This window comes from Hipposideros armiger, unplaced genomic scaffold, assembly GCF_001890085.2.
Source record: "Hipposideros armiger isolate ML-2016 unplaced genomic scaffold, ASM189008v1 scaffold_163, whole genome shotgun sequence".
NCBI lineage: Eukaryota > Metazoa > Chordata > Mammalia > Chiroptera > Hipposideridae > Hipposideros > Hipposideros armiger.
The window spans coordinates 1,942,200-1,961,175 of NW_017731513.1; the positions used below are offsets into that span (position 1 = coordinate 1,942,200).

General features: G+C 47.1%; 1 protein-coding gene and 1 long non-coding RNA gene across 9 annotated transcripts in view; one reads left to right on the top strand and one right to left on the bottom strand.

The window, feature by feature from the left end:
* LOC109387592 (uncharacterized) lies at positions 1 to 15,227 on the top strand. Its single transcript, XR_002125040.1, has 3 exons — positions 1 to 2,382; positions 4,102 to 4,200; positions 13,129 to 15,227. It is a non-coding gene; the product is annotated as an uncharacterized LOC109387592 (long non-coding RNA).
* Positions 1 to 18,976, bottom strand: part of MMP16 (matrix metallopeptidase 16) — a 451,752-nt gene that overhangs the window by 8,719 nt on the left and 424,057 nt on the right. For all 8 annotated transcript variants that reach the window (XM_019651641.1, XM_019651642.1, XM_019651638.1 and 5 more), the window contains 2 exons: positions 10,802 to 10,952; positions 4,930 to 5,045 (listed from right to left, as the gene is read on the bottom strand). In XM_019651641.1, the coding sequence (XP_019507186.1) occupies positions 4,930 to 5,045; positions 10,802 to 10,952 (267 nt within the window). The remainder of the gene's footprint in view (positions 1 to 4,929; positions 5,046 to 10,801; positions 10,953 to 18,976) is intronic.

Sequence of the window (18,976 nt, forward strand, 5' to 3'; positions counted from 1 at the left end):
CAGAGGGGACAGCACACACAGGAACCGCTTATTTGGGGAAGCACACGTGCACAGAAGTTTCACTCAGTAGGCTACATAAAATGTATTTGAGAGCCCCTCCATTGTGCAGAGAGCAGATGCCCCTCTGAGCCCAGCCGTCTGTGCAGACAGGTCTGGGTCTGGCCACTGTGGCCCAGGAGCTGTGCCCTGTGGCGCCTCGGGAGGCCCAGCTGAGAGATGTACTCTCTGTAGGGGGCTGTGCACACCGACCCGCCTCCCCCCGCTCGCTTACTGGACCGCTGGCACAGAGCCCCACACCAGTGTGACAGCGTCACCCATGTTTGAGATGCTGACACACTCAGGTCGCAGCACCGTTTCCCCAGGACCACACACCACGAGGAGGCTTCCCAGTAAGGAGACACCTCCCGGGGAGGGCCAGTCAGCATCCTACGGGAAGGTCCTGCTCCTGCTAAACATCAGGTCTGCCTGTGTCGCCTGCACAAGAAGTCACAACAAACCATAACTCAGGAACTGGTGAGCTTTCCGTCGGCCAGCAGCCGCACGTCGGCAGGGTTTGGAGTGTTCCGTGCCCTGGCCTCGTTTGGGCTTGGGTCACGCCCAGGGTCTCCTCTCCTTGCCTCTTCATTTAACTTCCTGTTTGCTTAGCTCATGTTATATTATGTCACCTGGCTATCATTTATAGAACTTCTAAAGCCGATATTAATCCTTCTAAAGAATTAACAAGGACGAGTATAAGTAAATGCACAATTCTATCGGTAATACCTCCCAGTAACATGTTCCGTGGGGGAGGTGGCATGTGGGAGGCTCAAGTAACTGGCAACACACATGCTTCATGTTCCAAACATTTATGGATTCAGATAGCAGACTTTGCAGGCTTGTGACAACTAAGCTACTAATCTGTGTGCTTTTCTTAGCAGTGGTCTGTACATTTTTCTTGTTTTGGTTGGGTGTATATCAGCTTTTGCTTTCTGCCTATAACCCCTTCATGTCAAGTTTCTTTGTGACTACACTCCTTGGAGTTAACTCTAAAGATAAAATTCAAGAAACAAAGCTGAAATGTTTTAATGTCATAATTATTTAAAAACTATGTTTTGGGAGCTACACATTTTGAATCGTATGCCTATTCTAACTCATCCTCAGTGAGGGTTTTCTTTGTCCTGTTATTGAGCACGTACTATGGCAGAGGCCCTGCGTTAAAAACTGGTCAATGACCGTCTTCTAACCCTCACAGCCACCCCGTCGGGTAGAGTTAATTCCTGTACTTTTCAGGCAGAGCTGCTGAGGCTCAGGCCTCGGGAAAGCAGCTCTTGTGCTCGAGCCTAAACTCTCCTGTACCTTCCGAGACTGGCTCCTTTAGAGACCTCGTGTCTGAACAAATACTCCTCGGTTCAACAGTACAAGCTGTGATTGATATTACCCCTCAAACAAATAAAGGAGCCCTCTGACAGCCATCAAAGAAATCTCAGCTAGGACAGACCATCCTTCGGGTCACTTCGTGTTGGAAATCGCTCTGTGTCAATGCCATAAAAATCTGCTGTTGCTTTTCATTTCGAAGGTCGGTTTTGCAATCAGAGCAACTTGCCAAGTGAAAACAGGTGTGTGTGGGTTCAAATTTTTCTGCAGGGACCTGGTATCAGCTCACACTAATGAAATCCAGTGTAATTACTAAACAAGCTTGGAGGGAGACCCATGGAGGGCCTGCCATGCAACAGGACACTGGGTGACCAAAACTGAGTAATGACATTCATCTAGGGTTCAACAGCCCTGCAGGTCAGGCGCACGCACTTATCAACTGGAAGCCTGCAGCTGCGAGTACCCCCCTCCTTAGCTTCCAGTCAAAGCTGAGTAGTGTGAAGCTACTGGCATCCTAGAGAAGGTCAGAAGCTTCCGTCTTCATAGTGATCAGCTCGGCAGGCCCGTTCCATGTAACACTCCAGACACAGAAGTAGGGTTCTAGTTTACTGAGCACACTTGTTAGAGGTAAGATGTCTGAGCAGTAGGAGTTCGATAAGGGTATTTGAGGAGTGGCCTGGAATCTGAGTGGTAGATACCTGTCCCACGAAAATCATCTCATTCAATAACTTAGGTTTGCTTTTCTTGCCATTTATGACATGTCGGTTGGTTGAGAAAATGTTTCTGTACTCATATTCTTTTCCCTTTTAAGAAGTTATCTTGTAGATATGCTAACTAAGAGTAGCTACTTCAGATGAATTCTTACCTAAATGATTGTTTTTTGAGAAATTCTGAGGAAGAAAGCAGTCAGGCTGTGTGTGCTGTATCATTTGGTGACTTGTCCTCTTGTATTTGACAGAGTCTTACTGGTGACTTTCCTAAACTGCAGCGCCCATGTGTCGTCTCTGTTTTCTGCTCTTATGCTTATTGGTAAGAACTTAATTAGGGTTTTTAGTAAAAATGTGAATGAATAAACTGAATCTTTTGAATATATGTGTTTGAACCCCACCTATAGATTTTAACAGAGAGTGAGCATGGGGTGGAGAATTACTACAAGTCAACAGAATCAAGAGTCAAATCTACTATAACAGGCTACACAAGGCTGTAATCAGCAAGATAAAATGCAACAGTGCTGACAGCTGCATGTAAAATTGCATTTTTCTAAGGAGGGAATAGAGACTGCCTTAGGACAGCGGTTCTCAACCTGTGGGTCGCAACCCCTTTGGGGGTCGAACGACCCTTTCCCAGGGGTCGCCGGGTACTCTTATGTGGGCGTATCTGCACGTGGGCCTGGAGACGGATAGAGGAGCAGTGTCTCGGTTCCTAAGACCATTGAAAATATGTTTTCCGATGGTCTCAGGCGACCCCTGTGAAAGGTGGAGAACCGCTGGCCTAGGAGGTGGGGCTTGACTGCAGGTAAGGGCAGGATGATTTGAAGGTGGGCCATGCAAATTCATTACCACTTGTATTTTAGTACAAATACAAGCTCGTGCCTTTGTCTCAGACACTGTCAGGTGAGGGAGTGCCGGGAACAAGTCCCTCCTCTCTGTTCTGCATGAGTCAAGTGTCATGTGCGTTGCTATAGCTATTTTCGGGTGCTAAGAGGCAAAAGGGAAATAAGAACATGTTGAATGATGATGGTTACAGGTGAAAGCCAGGCTTGTCCACTGTGACAGAAGGAAGCACGGAGCCTGACAGGTACCTTGGTGACACAATGTAGAGAACAGTGCTGACTTTCACTTTGGAGACCCTGTATTAGAGCACATTCAGGGAGGCTGGAGTCTCCAATCTTAGGGACAATCTTCTCACTGCCACTTTCAGGAGTAGGTTTCTTAAAACTGGCTGATACTGGCTTATAAATCATAATGATGTAAAGAGGTATTTGTATTGGACATTAAATGAGTGAATTTATGTACCAACTGATAATGAGCAGGCACGGTAAATGGCACCGAGCATGCCTAGTCCATGGTCAAGGTGGCACAATTAGTGCCAGCAGGTGACACAGGAAGGCCCCTTCCCCTTAACATGAAATACATCCTTCAGAAATCTACAGCTGGATTTTAAGCTTGTGGACTTTTAAAAAATTATTATTACCACTAGGAGAGGACGCCATGGAACAAAGTCCTACATCAGTGGCAGGGCAGGCAAGCAGACGGGCATTTCAGGGCCCCGTCAGCAGACTTTATGATGGCCAACTGCCACTTAGCCGTACAGGGAGTGACTTTGAATGTAAATAGAACTATACAGGTGTCTGCTTACTCCTGTGAGCTTGCTCTCCTTCATGCAAATACCGGGGAAGCAACTAAAATCTGAGTGTAAGGTAGGAAGCCACAAGCATGAGGTCTGAATAGGGTTTTGGACAAACAGGAGACCTCAACTTCAGGGAGGGACATTTTAGAATGACAGCAGGGACAAAGTGGTTAAGCCGTGACTGCCTTGGGCAAGTTGACAGAGGAGGGGATAATGGACTTGTAATCTGAGATTCCGGGGTGGGGTCCCCCCAGGGAGAGAAGGTGAGCGCAGGCTGAGGGATAAGAAAGGAGGAGGGGGGGGGGTCCAGAGCCGGGGTGCTGAGGCTCGTCTGTGCTGCGTGTCCCTGTGAGCACTGCTTTTCTCAGCATGCTTCCCTTCTGTGTTACTATCTTACAGACTTATTCTTCGCTGTGTGACAAGAAAGCAATTCTGAATATAAGGAAACCGTCTCTCCTGACAAAATGCACCCTTGACGTGGAAGATAGCGTGGTTCTTGTAAGTGATGTTTATTTTGTCCTTGTTGATGTTAGAGATTTTTCATGCTAGCAGGACCCTGTGGGGTACATTCTTTTCTCCTGGTTCCTATTATGCGCCATTTGAGGGGGGTGCTTTCTCTCCGTGTTTCAGAATGGTCTCTCTTTCCCTTCCTGTGTCCTGAGACGCTGTTCTTCGATTTTATTTTGAATTAGTTACTGTGGCTTAGTCCTGTTTACTGATTAATCCCCGAATGAGGAGGAAAGCGCTCAGACGTGCGGTGAGCCCGCGGCAGGCCGGTCTCGCCTCCGGCAGCGTCCCCGCGGGGCCCCAGCAGCCGGGCCGTGGAGCCGGGACCTCCCTGTGCACCGACACGCGTGGGAAGCCGTATCCCATGACATAACCCCCACCAGCTGGCTCTGGGCTTCGGCGACACCTGCGACTTCCCTGTGACCAGGTCCTGGGCGGTGTACGTGTTAGTACCATCTTTATTACATGAATTTCAATAGAAAATTAGGTGAAGTTACTTCAATGGTATCACATGCTCCCTTTAAAAAGCTACCTTTATTTTTTTCTTATAAACTAAGATAGTTTGAGGTTAAAAACCATCTGGAGCGAAGAGCACCCCTAAGTGTAGGACGGACGCCGGCAGAGGCGGCAACGCGCAGTCGCAGTGCGGCGCGCTGACGACTGACTCGTCCGCCGGGCGGCAGCGGTGAGGCATGCAGTGCGCGGCGCGCATGCGCGTACCGTTCTCCTTGTGCACAAAGGCTCCCTGGGGCGCGTCGGGGACGCCTTTCCAGACGGTGATGGGTTTGGGGTACCCAGGGTCCATGGTTTTCATTTCCTCACTGTATCTCCAATACCTAAAAAAGATAACAACAACAACAACACACACGCTGAGAGGAGGCAGTGACCCCCGCTAGGAAGCCCCCGCCTGCGCCACCGGGAAGGTGGCGACACAAAGCACCTGCTCTGTTTCCTTTCCTGCATATGTTAAAAATAAGCATGTTTCTGTATATTTGCTCGGTTTTCCAAAATTAATAAGAAATGCTACCTAACTATATTATACAAGCTAAGCATATTTATACTCCTAAAGGGTAGCATCGACCTCTGTACAAAGGAGAGGTTTTCATTTTTTAAAAATCTTACTTAGGCAGCACAACACTTTCTGAAATCCTCCTACACAGCATCCTCGTTCATCCATTTCATGCAACACGAACTGAGAGCCTGCCAAGGTTCTGGCGTTACTGTAGGTGCCGGACATACAGCCTCGAGCAGACCAGATGTGCCCGGCCGGCTCTCCTCAGGCTTCTGTTTTGGGGTACGTGGGGGTCACAGGCCAAAGAGCCCACTTATCAGTAAGCACACCCCACGCGAGGTGGCCGTCAGCGCCAGGACGACAGCAGAGCAGACACAGCGACCGGGAACGTGGGTCAGCCGTGGTGAGCTCGCACACACACAGGGCTGTCCGAGAAGCTGGCCTCTGAGCAGGCAGCAGACAGGAGGGGGAGCGACCCGTGTCGTTCGGGGAAGGAACATTCCAGGCAGGGCTGCTCCCATCAAAGGGTCCTCCGCGGGCACACGCGAGAGCACCCTCGGTGCGGCTCGGGTGACCAGAGCTGAGGGCGCAAAGGGCCGAGGTCAGAGCGGGGACCAGGCAGACCTTCAGGCTCCCTCTCGAGAGATGGGAGGCCAGCGCGGACCGGGCCACAGGGGCTTCAGGAGGTGCCTTGCTTTGCAAGGAACACGGCCCTGCTGTCCAGTTAGCGTGTCACTGAGAGTCCGTGGGCCACAGTGGGGGCGGTGGGCCGATGGTAACGCAAGGGCTGGAGACACTATTGTGAAGGGAAAACCCACAGGGCTTCCCAGTGGATGGGACGCAGGATATCAGAGAACTAAGGGGCTTTAACGCCAGAATGCAGGGCCTGGACCTCGGTAAGAACAGCCCTCAGCAGGGAAGGTCATGGGGGAGGCCAGCCTGGGTGCCCTGGGGAACGGGAGTTTGGTTTCAGGAATGTGAAGGTCAGATGCTGCTAAGCTTCAGGGTGAAGCTGCTGGTGAGGTGACAGCGTGAGTGGGGGCGGTAGGGTACTTCCTGACTGGTCCTCGGGGGCAGACAGAAAAACAGGCAGAGCCCTCGGGAGCCTGCCTCCAACTCCCACCCTCCGCGGGGCGGCCTTTGCGCCAGCTTCAGGGAATTGTGCGAGGTCCAGGAGCAAACTGAGCGTCTCCACTTAGGATCACTTAGGCCACCCACGTGTTCAAGAGCCAAGCATTTTCTCATGTTTTGTGTCTAAACATCGGCATGCACCTCACCGTCCATACTATGTCAAGGTTTACTGAGCAGGGTGGTACCCTCAGTGACAGATTAGATAGTCATAGATCTTACAATAAATAGCACTTTTAGGGGACATGACCTGTAACTTGGGACAATGGGATGTAAGTTTTGCTGACCTAGAAGTTCAGAATAATTTAGACTGTCAGGGACAATGGGATCACACCCACACGTGATATAAGAAAGATCACTGCGTCCTGAGAAACCAGGTGTGTCCTCCAAGAAATGGTGACAATACCTACAGGCTACATGGCGTTTGAGCTGCGAGGTCGACTTGTGTGCATCCGTCATTTTATCTACGGTCACTCATTCAGTCACCAAAGCACTGGGCTCCTTACTATTCGGAGACAGTGACAGTCACATTGCCTCCCTTTGGATGCTGCCGAGTTGGAAAGAACTAGCGTTCTCGGACTTGGAGCAGCCCCGCGGTCTTGCCGCGTTTCTCCTGACAAAGGTTTCCTGTGGGGCCCACCTGCCATTCTGTCTCGGCGCCTGCGCTTGATCCCTCAAAGTCGCGTGGGACTATGACCCCCCCTAGCCTCCCTTGTTCTAGGACACATTGACCCACTTCCCACCAAACTTGTCTGAGCACCTATGTTACACGCCGAGCACCTATGTTACACGCCGGGCACATAAGATTCATGGAGGTCACGTTTCAAGAATGAATTACTGTGATGTGAACTCTCTCGTAGGAACATAATTCTGGGTTGAATTTGTCAGAATGAAAGCGTGCCTCCCTGTCTGCTAGCAGATAATGCAATGCTGTCATTTGGGAGCATGTCACAGTGTGAAAACCTCGACACAGGCGTGTGCACCCAGGTTATCTGCCGTGTGTCAGCTGCGCTACTATGTGTCCAGTCAACCCAAATGGGACCCGCGTCCTCTGTGCCCAGACCTGCCTGATGGAAGGTGTTGGAGCCCATTCAGAAATACAGGTGTGCATTTTAATTTCCAACATATCTGACCATATTTCAACATGAACAAGAAAGCTCATTCCACTGATTTTTTTTCCTCCCTGAAAACTGAACTTCTGGATTCACTGAGAAGTATATTAACATATTCAGATGAAATACTGTATAAATAAACCATCTGGAGTTTTAAAGTGTAGCTGTTACAATGGAAAAAATTGGGGGATTTTGTTCAGAGAGTGTCGACAAATGATCAAGGCTATGATAATACCCCAGAGTTTTTCTTCTGACACAACAGTGATCTCTACTGTACAGTTACAACGTTCAATTGCTGACTCTCTGAGAGAAGCATTGCAAATCAATGCTTCAAAATAATTATTAGAAATGAGATTTAATCATCATTTTTTAGACTAGACCATGAGTCACATCCATAAGAAAAGTTGTCCATGTAATGCTATACAACGTTTTCTTAAAGTCCTTCTGTAAGAAGGACAAAATGGCATAGAAAATGCTGGAACGGAATGCGTTAGTGGGATGTTGCTGGGTACTGAACTCAACCTGAACACTCCAAGGGTTACTGACGCGATCCAGCATTTCCTCATGATACTCTGTCTCATTTTTCACTCAGAGTCACGCCTACCTGCCTCTGTTAAGTTACCACAGAAAACACTGGTCTGTTCCTTTTTTTCAAACCCAGATAATCATGCAAACTTTCACTCCTCAGAAACAGTCTTAAAAATGCAACAGAATTGAAAATATACTGTTAAATAATTTTTTGAGTAGTAAACACACTACTCAATCTGGAAGAAAGAAATATATTTTCCTGTTTGACTACTGATGGTAATAATAGTAATAAAACCAAACTGGATATATGTTTTGTCTTCTTTCTTTGAAAACAGCTTAACTTTCTCAAAGGTTAGCTTAGAATGAAGTATGGTGAGAAGATTCGAGAGATGATTCAGAAACAGCATTTTACAGCTAAATGCTATGAGGATCAGAGAATATCCAAGTTTCAAATGACAGCCCAAGAAGAAAAGGGTGAGTGGGAGCCTGAGGGACCGAGTGACATGGTGAAACTAGAAGTGTCACGTGAGTTTGCATGTCTGTGTACAGAGCCATGGAACCATCTTCTTCAGCTGTCATCACACTCGGGGGTCTCCAAGGGCCTCTGCCTGCAGCTTGTCAGGGACACTCACCTGGGCCTCCCGCGGTTTTTTTATAACAGAGGGAGGCCAGTGGGAGAAATAAGTCAAGGCAAATACATTTCAGTATGTTTTCTCTCAAAAAACTGTTAAGTATTCTAAATAGACAAATAGGCAATGTCTTTAAGGAAGAAGGACTCCCTTGTTTCTTGTATGGAAGTGACAACCTGTTGTCATTTCTATGTCTGAGCTACAGCTTCTGTCTTCTCTACCTACTGTGAATGTAGAAAGAATGTACTGATAAGCACTGTGACTTATAGAATTATGTAATCTGTTTATAAAACATCCATAGCTCATAACATCTAAGATCACACACTATGTTTCTAAAACCTATAACAGCACTTATTTAAACAGGACTTAAATTCAAAGTACTGCTTCCACATGTTTTGTTGATGCATGCAGCTTCTCAAGTAGGAAATGGATGCATTAAACTCCTTTCCATTTACTAAAGTCTTTAAGTTTGGTATCTAGTCTTCACTGACGACCCTGATTTGAGGGAGTCCAGTTTAAGCTCTAAACGTGATTTTTTCAGTAAGTGCTAAAATTTTAGAATGGAAACATTCTGAAAAGTCATACCTGCATGCATAACAAAATGGCAGTTTTATCATCATCTGTGGAACCCTCATTAATAGTGCTGCGGGAAAGCGAAGCGTCTGTGTCGGCCCTGGGGAGTTAACTTCTCCAGGGCCTCCTCTCAGCCTTCTGTTGCCCCCACTTTCTGCCAAAAAAAAAAAACACCCCTAAAGACCCTACACGCCTCCACGGACCCTAGTTCTGAAGTTATATTCAAGCAGTTACAACCAGCGGAGGAACTGGGCTCTCACAGCCTGCAGGGCTGTTATTTTAAAGGCTGTTAGAAGTCTGCCCACCCTCAGGGGTCTGATGCGGTCAGCGTCTTCACTGTCCATCCCTACTCTGCCACACTTACGTCTCCTGAGAGGCATACACTTGTTGTGGCGCTAAGTGTACTTTACTTTAATAAAAGTTTCCTTTGATGGACCTTTTTTGTTTTGTGATTTGGTAAGGAAGATTTAGCTAAATCTTAGCTTCATGACAGTGAGTTAAAATCTGAACATACTGCTGTAGACATGTATGTAAATCTAATAATGCATAGAAAGTAACCGAATACATTTAAAAGTATGTTCTTATCTATGGAGGCAAATTATAGGATCTTTTTGTCCAAAGACAAAAAGTGTTTCAAATCATTGGCAATCAGAATTGCAAATTGCAAAATAAACAAGGTTTATGTCCTTCCTTTTCTCCTACAGCTGCAGACATTTTATAGGTTTATGTTAAGCTGAGGTTTTAAGGGAGACTCAATGCTAGGTGATTAGACATGACAGCTTATCGCTCACATGCACATTTGTATGTACACTTTAAATTTACTTGTAAAATGGCACACTTAAGCCCTGCATACCAACAGGTTACTTATGAGTGTCACATTTTGACCCAGCTAGTAATAATGTCATTAAAATTTGATTTTTCATCTTTATTACTTTTTAAGCTAATATTAAATAAAATATATAGCCTTCAACTTCTGTTTTACACATAATATATGTCAAAAGTGGTCAGGGCTGGACCCGTGTGTATGTGGCAGCTACTGTAAGTTGCACGGCTAACAATTCACTTACTTGACAAACCATGTTAGTGACGTCCGAGAAGGAAAGAAAAGGAGAGAGACGGGCGGAGCAGGGAGGCTGCATCACACTGCTCGTCCTGAGCCCGGTCAGAGTCTGGGTGGCCCCTAACGCCTCTCGCTGCTACCTAAGTAAGCACAACTTGTGACCAAACTGAAATTACTTGAAAGTGCTTACAATTAACTGGGTGCAAAGTAAAGCAAAAAAAAAGCCTTGGCTGAAACGTACTTCTAAAATAAAATCAGTAAAACTACAGGAAGACGCATTGGGAGGATGCACATCCAGGCAGGGCCTACACAGCGTGAAGGCAGGTAAGGTTAGGGAGAAGAGACAGCTACGCCAGCTACTTACATCCATAAGAAAGTCACATTATTTGAGTAAATTAGAGGAAGCTTTACCTTGAGCATTCTGTACTATTCCAATAACTCTTGCACTGATACCCACACAACTCTTTCATCAACCGTCCATGTCTGCCACAGACGAGTGACACCGTGTCTAAACAGCAGTGAAGTGCTGCTCACGGGAAGGTGTACTGACCTGTCGCCCTTGAAGAAATAGGTTTTCCCCACGTCCTCCCACCAGATGGCCGAGTCGATGCCATGCGGGGGGATTCCGCTGCCCAGGGTGATCAGGTCATGAGGGTACCCCGGCTGCAGGGTCGTGTCCTTGAATACCCAGTACTTGTTCCCTGTATGGAGGAAGTCCAAATGCAGAATACAGCAATTTAATGTCAGATCTGAGAGTATATCTACTACTGATGCGTTTACAATGATTTGGCATGAAATGCACAAAATAACTTAGCAGCAGTCGCGACAGGAATATGGACATTATTTTGGAAACATCAGTGCTATTTTCAAACGTGAATACAATGAATAACTACGTTTTGTAATGTAATCAGAATTTGTGAGTTAATTAAGAAAGGGAAACATCTACAACTTGCCTCAAGGCAACGGTTCTGAACCCAGGCCCCTGGATTGTTCCGCTGGGATGCAGGGGCCCGGGATCTGCGCACCCCGGCCGCCATGTGATGCCTTTGCTGGTTATAGCCTCTGCTCTGTTAGGCACTTCCTCTGGGCCGCCGCTTTCATTTTATTGGAAAAACCCCATATGCCCCTGCAGTCTTACCAGTGGAGTCACCCTCCTCTTCCAGCTGTTACTGGGTCCTGCTTTTTAAGGGGGTTACTGAGAGGAGAATTTTAGGTCTACCTTTGCTCAAAATTGCCCAAGCATGGAGAATACTAGAAAGAAGGTAAACTGTAGTAAATTTTAATGTTGTAAAATCACCTATAGACAACACAATCCTCTGCCCTGCCCCCTGGCAGACCACGCCCACCGCTCCGTGGGGACCACCTCTCCGCATGTCCCTGAGGCCTGCGTTAATCCCTAGTGTGCTGGGACCTTCTGTCCTGGAGCCACCAGTGCCTTCCAGAGAAAATTCTCCACCCATATCTATTTTCTTAATTGAGATATAATTGACATTTAACATTCTATTAGTTCCAGGTGTAGGGCATGAATGGAAATGACCACGGTTCAGCCAGTTAACATCTGTCACGTTACAAAGTTACAAATTGGTGTTCTTGTGATGAAAACTTTTCATATTTACTCTCTCAGCAACTTTCCAACATACAATACAGTACTATTACCTGTAGTCGCCATGCTGTACAGTGTATCCCCAGGAATTACTTATTTTATAACTGGAACTTTGTACTCCTTGACCCTCTGCTCTCATTTTTCCCATTTTCCCCCCAAATCCCCACCAATCTGTTCTCTTTATCCAATACTTTTGTTTGTTAGGCTGCACATATACGTGAGATCACATGATATTTGTCTTTCTCTGACATTTCACTGAGCATAATGCCCTCTAGGTCCATCCAGGTTGCTACAAATGGTGAGATTTCATTCTTTTTATGGCTGCGTAATATGCCATTGCATATGTGCACCACACCTTTGTTTTTATCCATCTGTGGATTGTGGACGCCTAGGTTGCTTCCATATCTTGGCTGTTGTAAATAATGCTGCAATGAACATGGGGGCGCACGTCTTTTCAAAATAGTGTTTTCATCTCCTTCAGATAAATACCCAGAAGTGGAATGGCTGGGTCCCGTGGCAGTCCTACTTCTAATATTGTGGGACCCTCCACACTGTCTTCCACGCCGGCTGCACCTGTTTGCAATCCCCTCTCCCCCGACAGTGCCCCGGGGTGCCCGGTGCCTGCAGTGTGAGAGCTGCTCACGGAAGCTTAGCTTACACCTGTCCTGGTGTCTCAGGAGAGGACAATGGATGAGAGAAGAAAGGTGACAGCTCTTCCAGGACATTTGTGTTATTATAGAGAAGCTTCCTCTTTACTGCATTTTGGAAATACTTTCCCATGCTGTTGATAAAGTGCTTTCCATCAAGAACAAGGGAAATCAGCCTTTAGTTACAGAAGACCTCAATTTGCGTTTTTTGTTGTTGGTTTTTGGGGTTTTTTTATGTTTTTTTCTGTCAGGAGCAAACTCCAGGGGATTTTTAAAAATGGACTTATATTCCTTTTAAAGAAGCAAAACAAAACAGAAAATTCATCAGCAAACATTTGCTGTAAGGTGCACGATGAGACCCCAGCAGTTAATTGCACACATAAAATGAGAAAGAAACAACCTCGTGCCTGCTGAGTATTTGCGGCATAGAATTCAGGAAAATAACAATGATTACGAATTATACACTTAATTCTCAAGGATCGACTCAGGAAACACAATTACATAATTCCTTTTGTATCTTGATAAGGTGAGATTTTCACTTACAAAGTTAAAGCGACTTTGTTCCTATTTTTTAGATTCCGAGTACGTGAGTTTCCCGTTCAACTCTTTCTTTTCTTAACATTGCAGGGGTGGAGTTTCCACTGCCTTACCACCAGACGGTCTGGTTCTCAGGGAAAACGCTGCCTCTTTGGCAGAAGGCAGGCGCTGACTGGATCCCATAGGAGGCTGACACACTGTGGAGCAAGTGGAAAAGCCCATCTGACTGACACTGTACTTGGCAAAACGCTGAGGAAAATGTCAACAGGTCTGTTAAAGACTAGAAGCTGTATCAGTAAAAAGGACAACCTGTCAGAACGCCTGGGGCTGAGGAGAGTGCTGGGGACCATCTACTCCCTAATTCCGCAGGCAGAGCCACCCCTCCTCCACCCTTTCACTGTCTGTCCCCTGAGAGCCTGTGACGGCCAGTGTCTGTGGACACGATGATGGACGGACACGCCCAGGCTCCCAGCTATCCTGCACTGAGGGACCAGCAGAGCAGACAGACATTAAGCTGGTAGCCCCATTAAGAATTCTTAAGCTAATGCTTATTCCTGCAAGGAAAAGGGTGTGAGGACTCTTTAAACGTTTACCAAGAGGACAGCGCCTCCCTAGAGGCTGACTCACACTGGCTTTCCCAGCACCTTGGACTGAGTCACTGTCGCTGCCGGAGCCATCACCTGTCACCATGCTGGGTGGGAAGCGCTGCAGTGAGGCCTGGCAGAAGCACACGGCGGCAGACACACCTGTGCCCCGGCCAGGTCTTTTCAGCTAGTGCCCGAGGTCCGCTTCCCGACCAGCCTGCGTCCTCGCCTCCCTCACGCACTCACTCCAGTTACCACGGGGATTGTGTAGGGACAGATCTGCTGCACTCGGCTCAGGCCTTCTTCACTGCATCCTCAGGCGCCCTCACTCACTGGCTTAGAAACCTACTTACAGCTGTTTCCTCAGAATCCACAGCGCTCTGCTCACACGTTCATATTCTGTCTGCCCCATCACAGTGGCCAGTGACGTGGGGCTGCCAGCTGCTGTCCCCATAAACAGAACTTCCTGGGAACACAGCCACCCCTGTGCATTTACACAGCGTCACCCCGCGATGACAGGGTCTGGTGGAGATGACACAGACCAACGATCCGAACACCAGAAGGCCTCGCTGTGACATGCACAGAAAAGGTGAGAAGGTGAGTTCCCTGAGGCCGCAGAGGTTCCTGGGAAAGAGCCCACCCTGGACTGGCCACTGGCTGCTGCCTGCTGGGGCTCTCACGGGTCAGCGTCGATGCGTCCCCCGAGGTCACTTCAGGGTAAAAGGGTGTCATGAAGCACATTTTCTTTCTAGAATTCCTTGGCATCAGGGAGAAGCAGGGAGGAGGAAGCTCTATCGGTGATCAGCTGTGCGATCTTGGGCAGGTCAGTCAGCTGGGCCTGCCTTCTCTGATTTGTACATAAGATGCTGACACCTCATCTGGAGTTCTGGCACACTCACAGGTGAAGCGAGGAACCCCCGCACCACATCTGGCTCATGGTACCCGATAGGGGGCACTTATGAAAGAACACAGTATTTCACTGAGCAGGTCACTTACTACCCACAACATAAATAATGTCAAGGATCAGTGATTAAGCCACTGGTCTATGCCAGTGCCAACTGTTTGGATTAAGTTTTAATTTCCATATTGCTTATAGGTGAGTTATTCAATAAATTTCAGTAAAGGTCCAACTCTGGAAGTCACATGACTTTTTGTTACCAGCACTGATTTTTGTAGGTTCTACAATATTAGCAAGTACACAGAGATTTTGAATATTTATGCACGTGTGGCAGCACGGAGTACGCAGCTTAGACCTCCCTTCACGGAGGAACGGGCAGTTAGCGGATGCCCTGGGCCCAGGCACGGGCTGCGTGCCTTTGGCCGGGCCAAGGCCATGCTCTCGTCAGGCAGCTCCCAGACAGCAGCCAGCATGGCACCGACTGGCTCCCGCCACATCTGCCCCACATGAGACGCCCCCGCCGGCTCTCTGCCCGGAACGCCTCCGTGGGTTCGCCAGGCTCCTGCCACGTCCGCAGCACAGCCTGAGGATCTCCAGGCCAGTCCTGCTTCCTCCCTGTCTGTGTTTCACAGGATTATAACTTCATCTCAGTGTCTGCTTCCCAGCAAACTCAAACTGACAGCAAATGAAAGGATGGGATACACGTTTGAAGATGGGGAAAACTTTTAGATGCACTAGTAATAAATACTGATGGGAAAAAATGGCAGTTTGATGTATAAATGAAAACATACCAGACTTCTCAAATTGTCATAAATAAGTAGAGGTAAATTACCAAAGGAGACTCTAAAATATTAAATGTTTGTCCCCTTGGTTTCAATGATCACTTCATGTCAATATACAATATAAACATTAATAAATTCAAGAAGATAGCACAGTAAACGTGACAAATCTATCTCCATGTGTTGCAAGGCCACTGAAGGTAAATTCCTTAACCTAGTGTAACTTTTTAGGTATCAACTGAGGCATCACCTCCCACAGGGCAATAAGTAATCATTGCATTCATCCATTCACAGTACATATCTATTGTACTGTGTAAGAGACAATGTGTTTCTAGCTCCAATGAACTTCATTAGCACTCCCTAAACTTTCAAGAGTGATGCTCTGTAAGGAGCATAACGAAACTACTGGTTTATGAGCATTTGAAATAAAGTAATAACGTAAGTCACATAAACTATTTCTGAAGCAAATAGTTGATTTCTTTGCCATCCTCCAGGGCCCCTATTTTAGTTGTCAACTCTTCTTTTTTGATACACATCTTTTGTGTGCCTTGTTTATTCCCAAACTTGATCACCCTCGTCTTTTCTGCCTCAGATATTTTAGTTCCCATTCTTTAAATGGTATTTGCCTCTTGAAACGAAACTGTCAGCTAGGGTGATAAGTCCAGCTTAAACCTATTAAGTGATAGCATCAATATGAATTTTGAGACAGCTTTTCGACAACTTGATTTTGACTGTGACTGATTTTGACAACACTGGAAGCTTCATTTTAAAATTTATTTCCAACTCTTGAGGGAGATTATAAGAGCTCAATTTTCAGCGAACAGCTCTGATATTATCATCTCATAACGTTTCAGCCTGAACATGACCAGGGACTGAGAATACGAACACCAGGTTTGACTGCTCACAAACACTTCTCTGTTCTGACAGCCGATTTCCTGGGGGGATACTGAGATTGCACTGAGTGTGTAGAGCATTCAGCTGCTGGAGAAAAGCACAGTACATCCCTGGATGTGATGCAGTTTCCATTTCTGAAGCTCTCTTAATGAAAGAAACCAACTTTTTGAACGTAAATAAAGGAGAATGACCATGTTAGCTGCTAAATGTTAAGCAGAGGGATGAAAGGTCTCTTTGGACATCACACAACTCTAAACACTTCCAGGTACCAGGTAACAGTCACATATACCAAACCAGGAGGCCGGCTTGCACTGAGCACCTAGCAGCATCTAGGCCAGTGAAGGGAGACATTACAGACTAGCTTCTTAAAAAAGAAAATATAAGGCCATCCGAGTGGAGCGTTGGTTAGGAGTTGGCTTGGGACGCCAGCTCTGAGCAGCAGGGCCCCCGTTGGGATCCCACATGGGGGCCAGTCACGCTGCGCCCTCTACAGCTAAGATGGTGAACAACAGCTCGACCTGGAGCTGGGCTCCCGTGAGTCGCCGGTGACGGCGTAGGCTGCAGTGGGGCTGCCGTGGGTTGCCATGAGCTACCGTGCGTGGCCAGCAGCCGGTGTGAGCTGCCAAGAGCCACCGTGAGCACCCGTCCAATGGCTGGTGAGCGACTGCCTCACCCGGGAAGAGCGCAATGATAATACCAACATGGGCCAGTGAAGCGACATCCTCCACAACTAGACTGAAGAACAAAAGGACAGCAACTTGTCTGTTCCCCCTTCCCCTATTCCCCAGCACTGTTCCCTCTCCCAATTCCCCAATAAAATCTTTAAAAAAAAAAAATATATATATATATATATATATATATATATATATATATATATATATATATATACACACACACACACACACATTTACATATGTGAGGTTGAAAGAAAAAAATCTTTAAAGTATTTATCTACCTAATACTTTGCTTCATTATACAAAAATTTGAGGGTTCTTACAGGAAAACATGTAATAAAATGTTAAAACGTGGATGGAAAGTAAACAAAAACAAAACGGGGGGAACGGGCTGCAGTCCCTCTCCTGCGATGCGCCACGGCCAGGTGTCACCGGGCCCTCTGAGACCTGGGCACGCGCACAGGCGGCGAGGCCCTGGCTGCTGCTTTTGTTTCCTCTCCTCAAATGAGGGGGTCTCATGTCTTCTGCCGACACCCATGAGGGTGAGGCTGGCGGGCGTGTGAGCTTACTGACGGGAAAACCTCAGGCCCTTCACAGAACCGAGGCATATATGGACGTACAATTAATTTTTGTATAATAGCCTCATATCCCGCAGCTTTGCAAAATTCACTGATCAATAATAGATAATCGGTTGAGTGGACCGGGTTTTCTAACAGATAAGCCTGTTTGTGAATAGTTTTATTTTGTATCTCTCGCCTTATTACACTAGAGAAACCCCCAGTAAAATGCTGAACAGAGTTAATAACTACCACATCCTTGTCCTGTTCCAAATCTTATGGGGACAGTCAGATGTTGTGAATTTTACCTCATTGGGTGACTATTTTTGTACCCTGAAAATATTCCTGAGCTTTGCTCCAGGACTGTTACTTGAAAACAAGTTGCTTCACATCTGCTGAGATTTGTTAGGTGGGACTGAACAAAGCCCCTTTTGGGGTAATCACTCCCACTGTCGAGGGAGACCAGCTTGGTGTCCTAGCCGATGCCCACGGACAGGTGGCTGCTGGGAACAGGTGTGTCACCTGCTGTCCCTTTAATGCTACCGACTGCCGCTCTCCCAGACAGCAGCCGTCCCTTACATGCATGTGCTGGCCAGGACTCTCCCACACTTGCGGGGGTCCCTCTGCTGGTCTCTGGGTCCCCACCCTGTGCAGCTCTCGGCTGCATCTTCATCTAGCCGCCTTGCTCGTCTCCCGACACCCAGCTCTGCCTTCTCAGCCGGGAGTCTCCTGAGCTCCTGGACCCTCCAGGCCTGTGGCGCAGCCTGGGGACGCTCTCCGGACAGGAAACGGGGGCGATTGCTGGGCTCCCTTCTCTGTGTCCTGACTGGGGGCTTCACTGCCCGTTCTTTCTTCACATGCAGTGTCGTGAAAACCATAGTTTTAGATGCTTTGCCTAGTTTTTGGTAGTTTAGGGTGGGAGGATCAGTCTTAGCTCTATCATTACACCTCAGAAGGCGGAGGACGCCCTTCACCTATAAACACATTGGACTTTGACGCCCCCCAAAGCAGTAAGATCCTAAGAACACAGAGCTCATCACATCACAGAGGACAAGTGCTTGTGTTTTCACGTTTCTATAATTTACGTACTGACAACTTCCACTCCATATGGCGCGCGCGTGCGCGCGCACACACACACACACACACACACACACACACTTTGACCAAAGTTCAACAAAGTCATAAACTATACCAAAATATGAAGTCTTCATTGTGTCTAGTGGCTTCCTACTCTTCTTAAGGTATTTATAAAAGTTTGATTATAACATCGCATGCTTACTTTTACTTTTCTAAGCCACATTGATACTTTATAAGTAAATGGTCACTTATATTTAAATCCACGCTCTCGAGTCCTCATGCACAATGAAGCAAGCCAAGGCGAGGTACCGTTAGGAAGCATATGGCTGGATGAGGCATGACCCAGCTCGGACGCTACTTAGATAGGGGACTAGGAGACGTAGCTAGTTAAGTACAGTAGTACTGAGTAGTGTATACTAGGATGTGAGACAGACAGAAAGGAAGTTCTCTATGAAGAGAGAGAAGAGAAAGACGA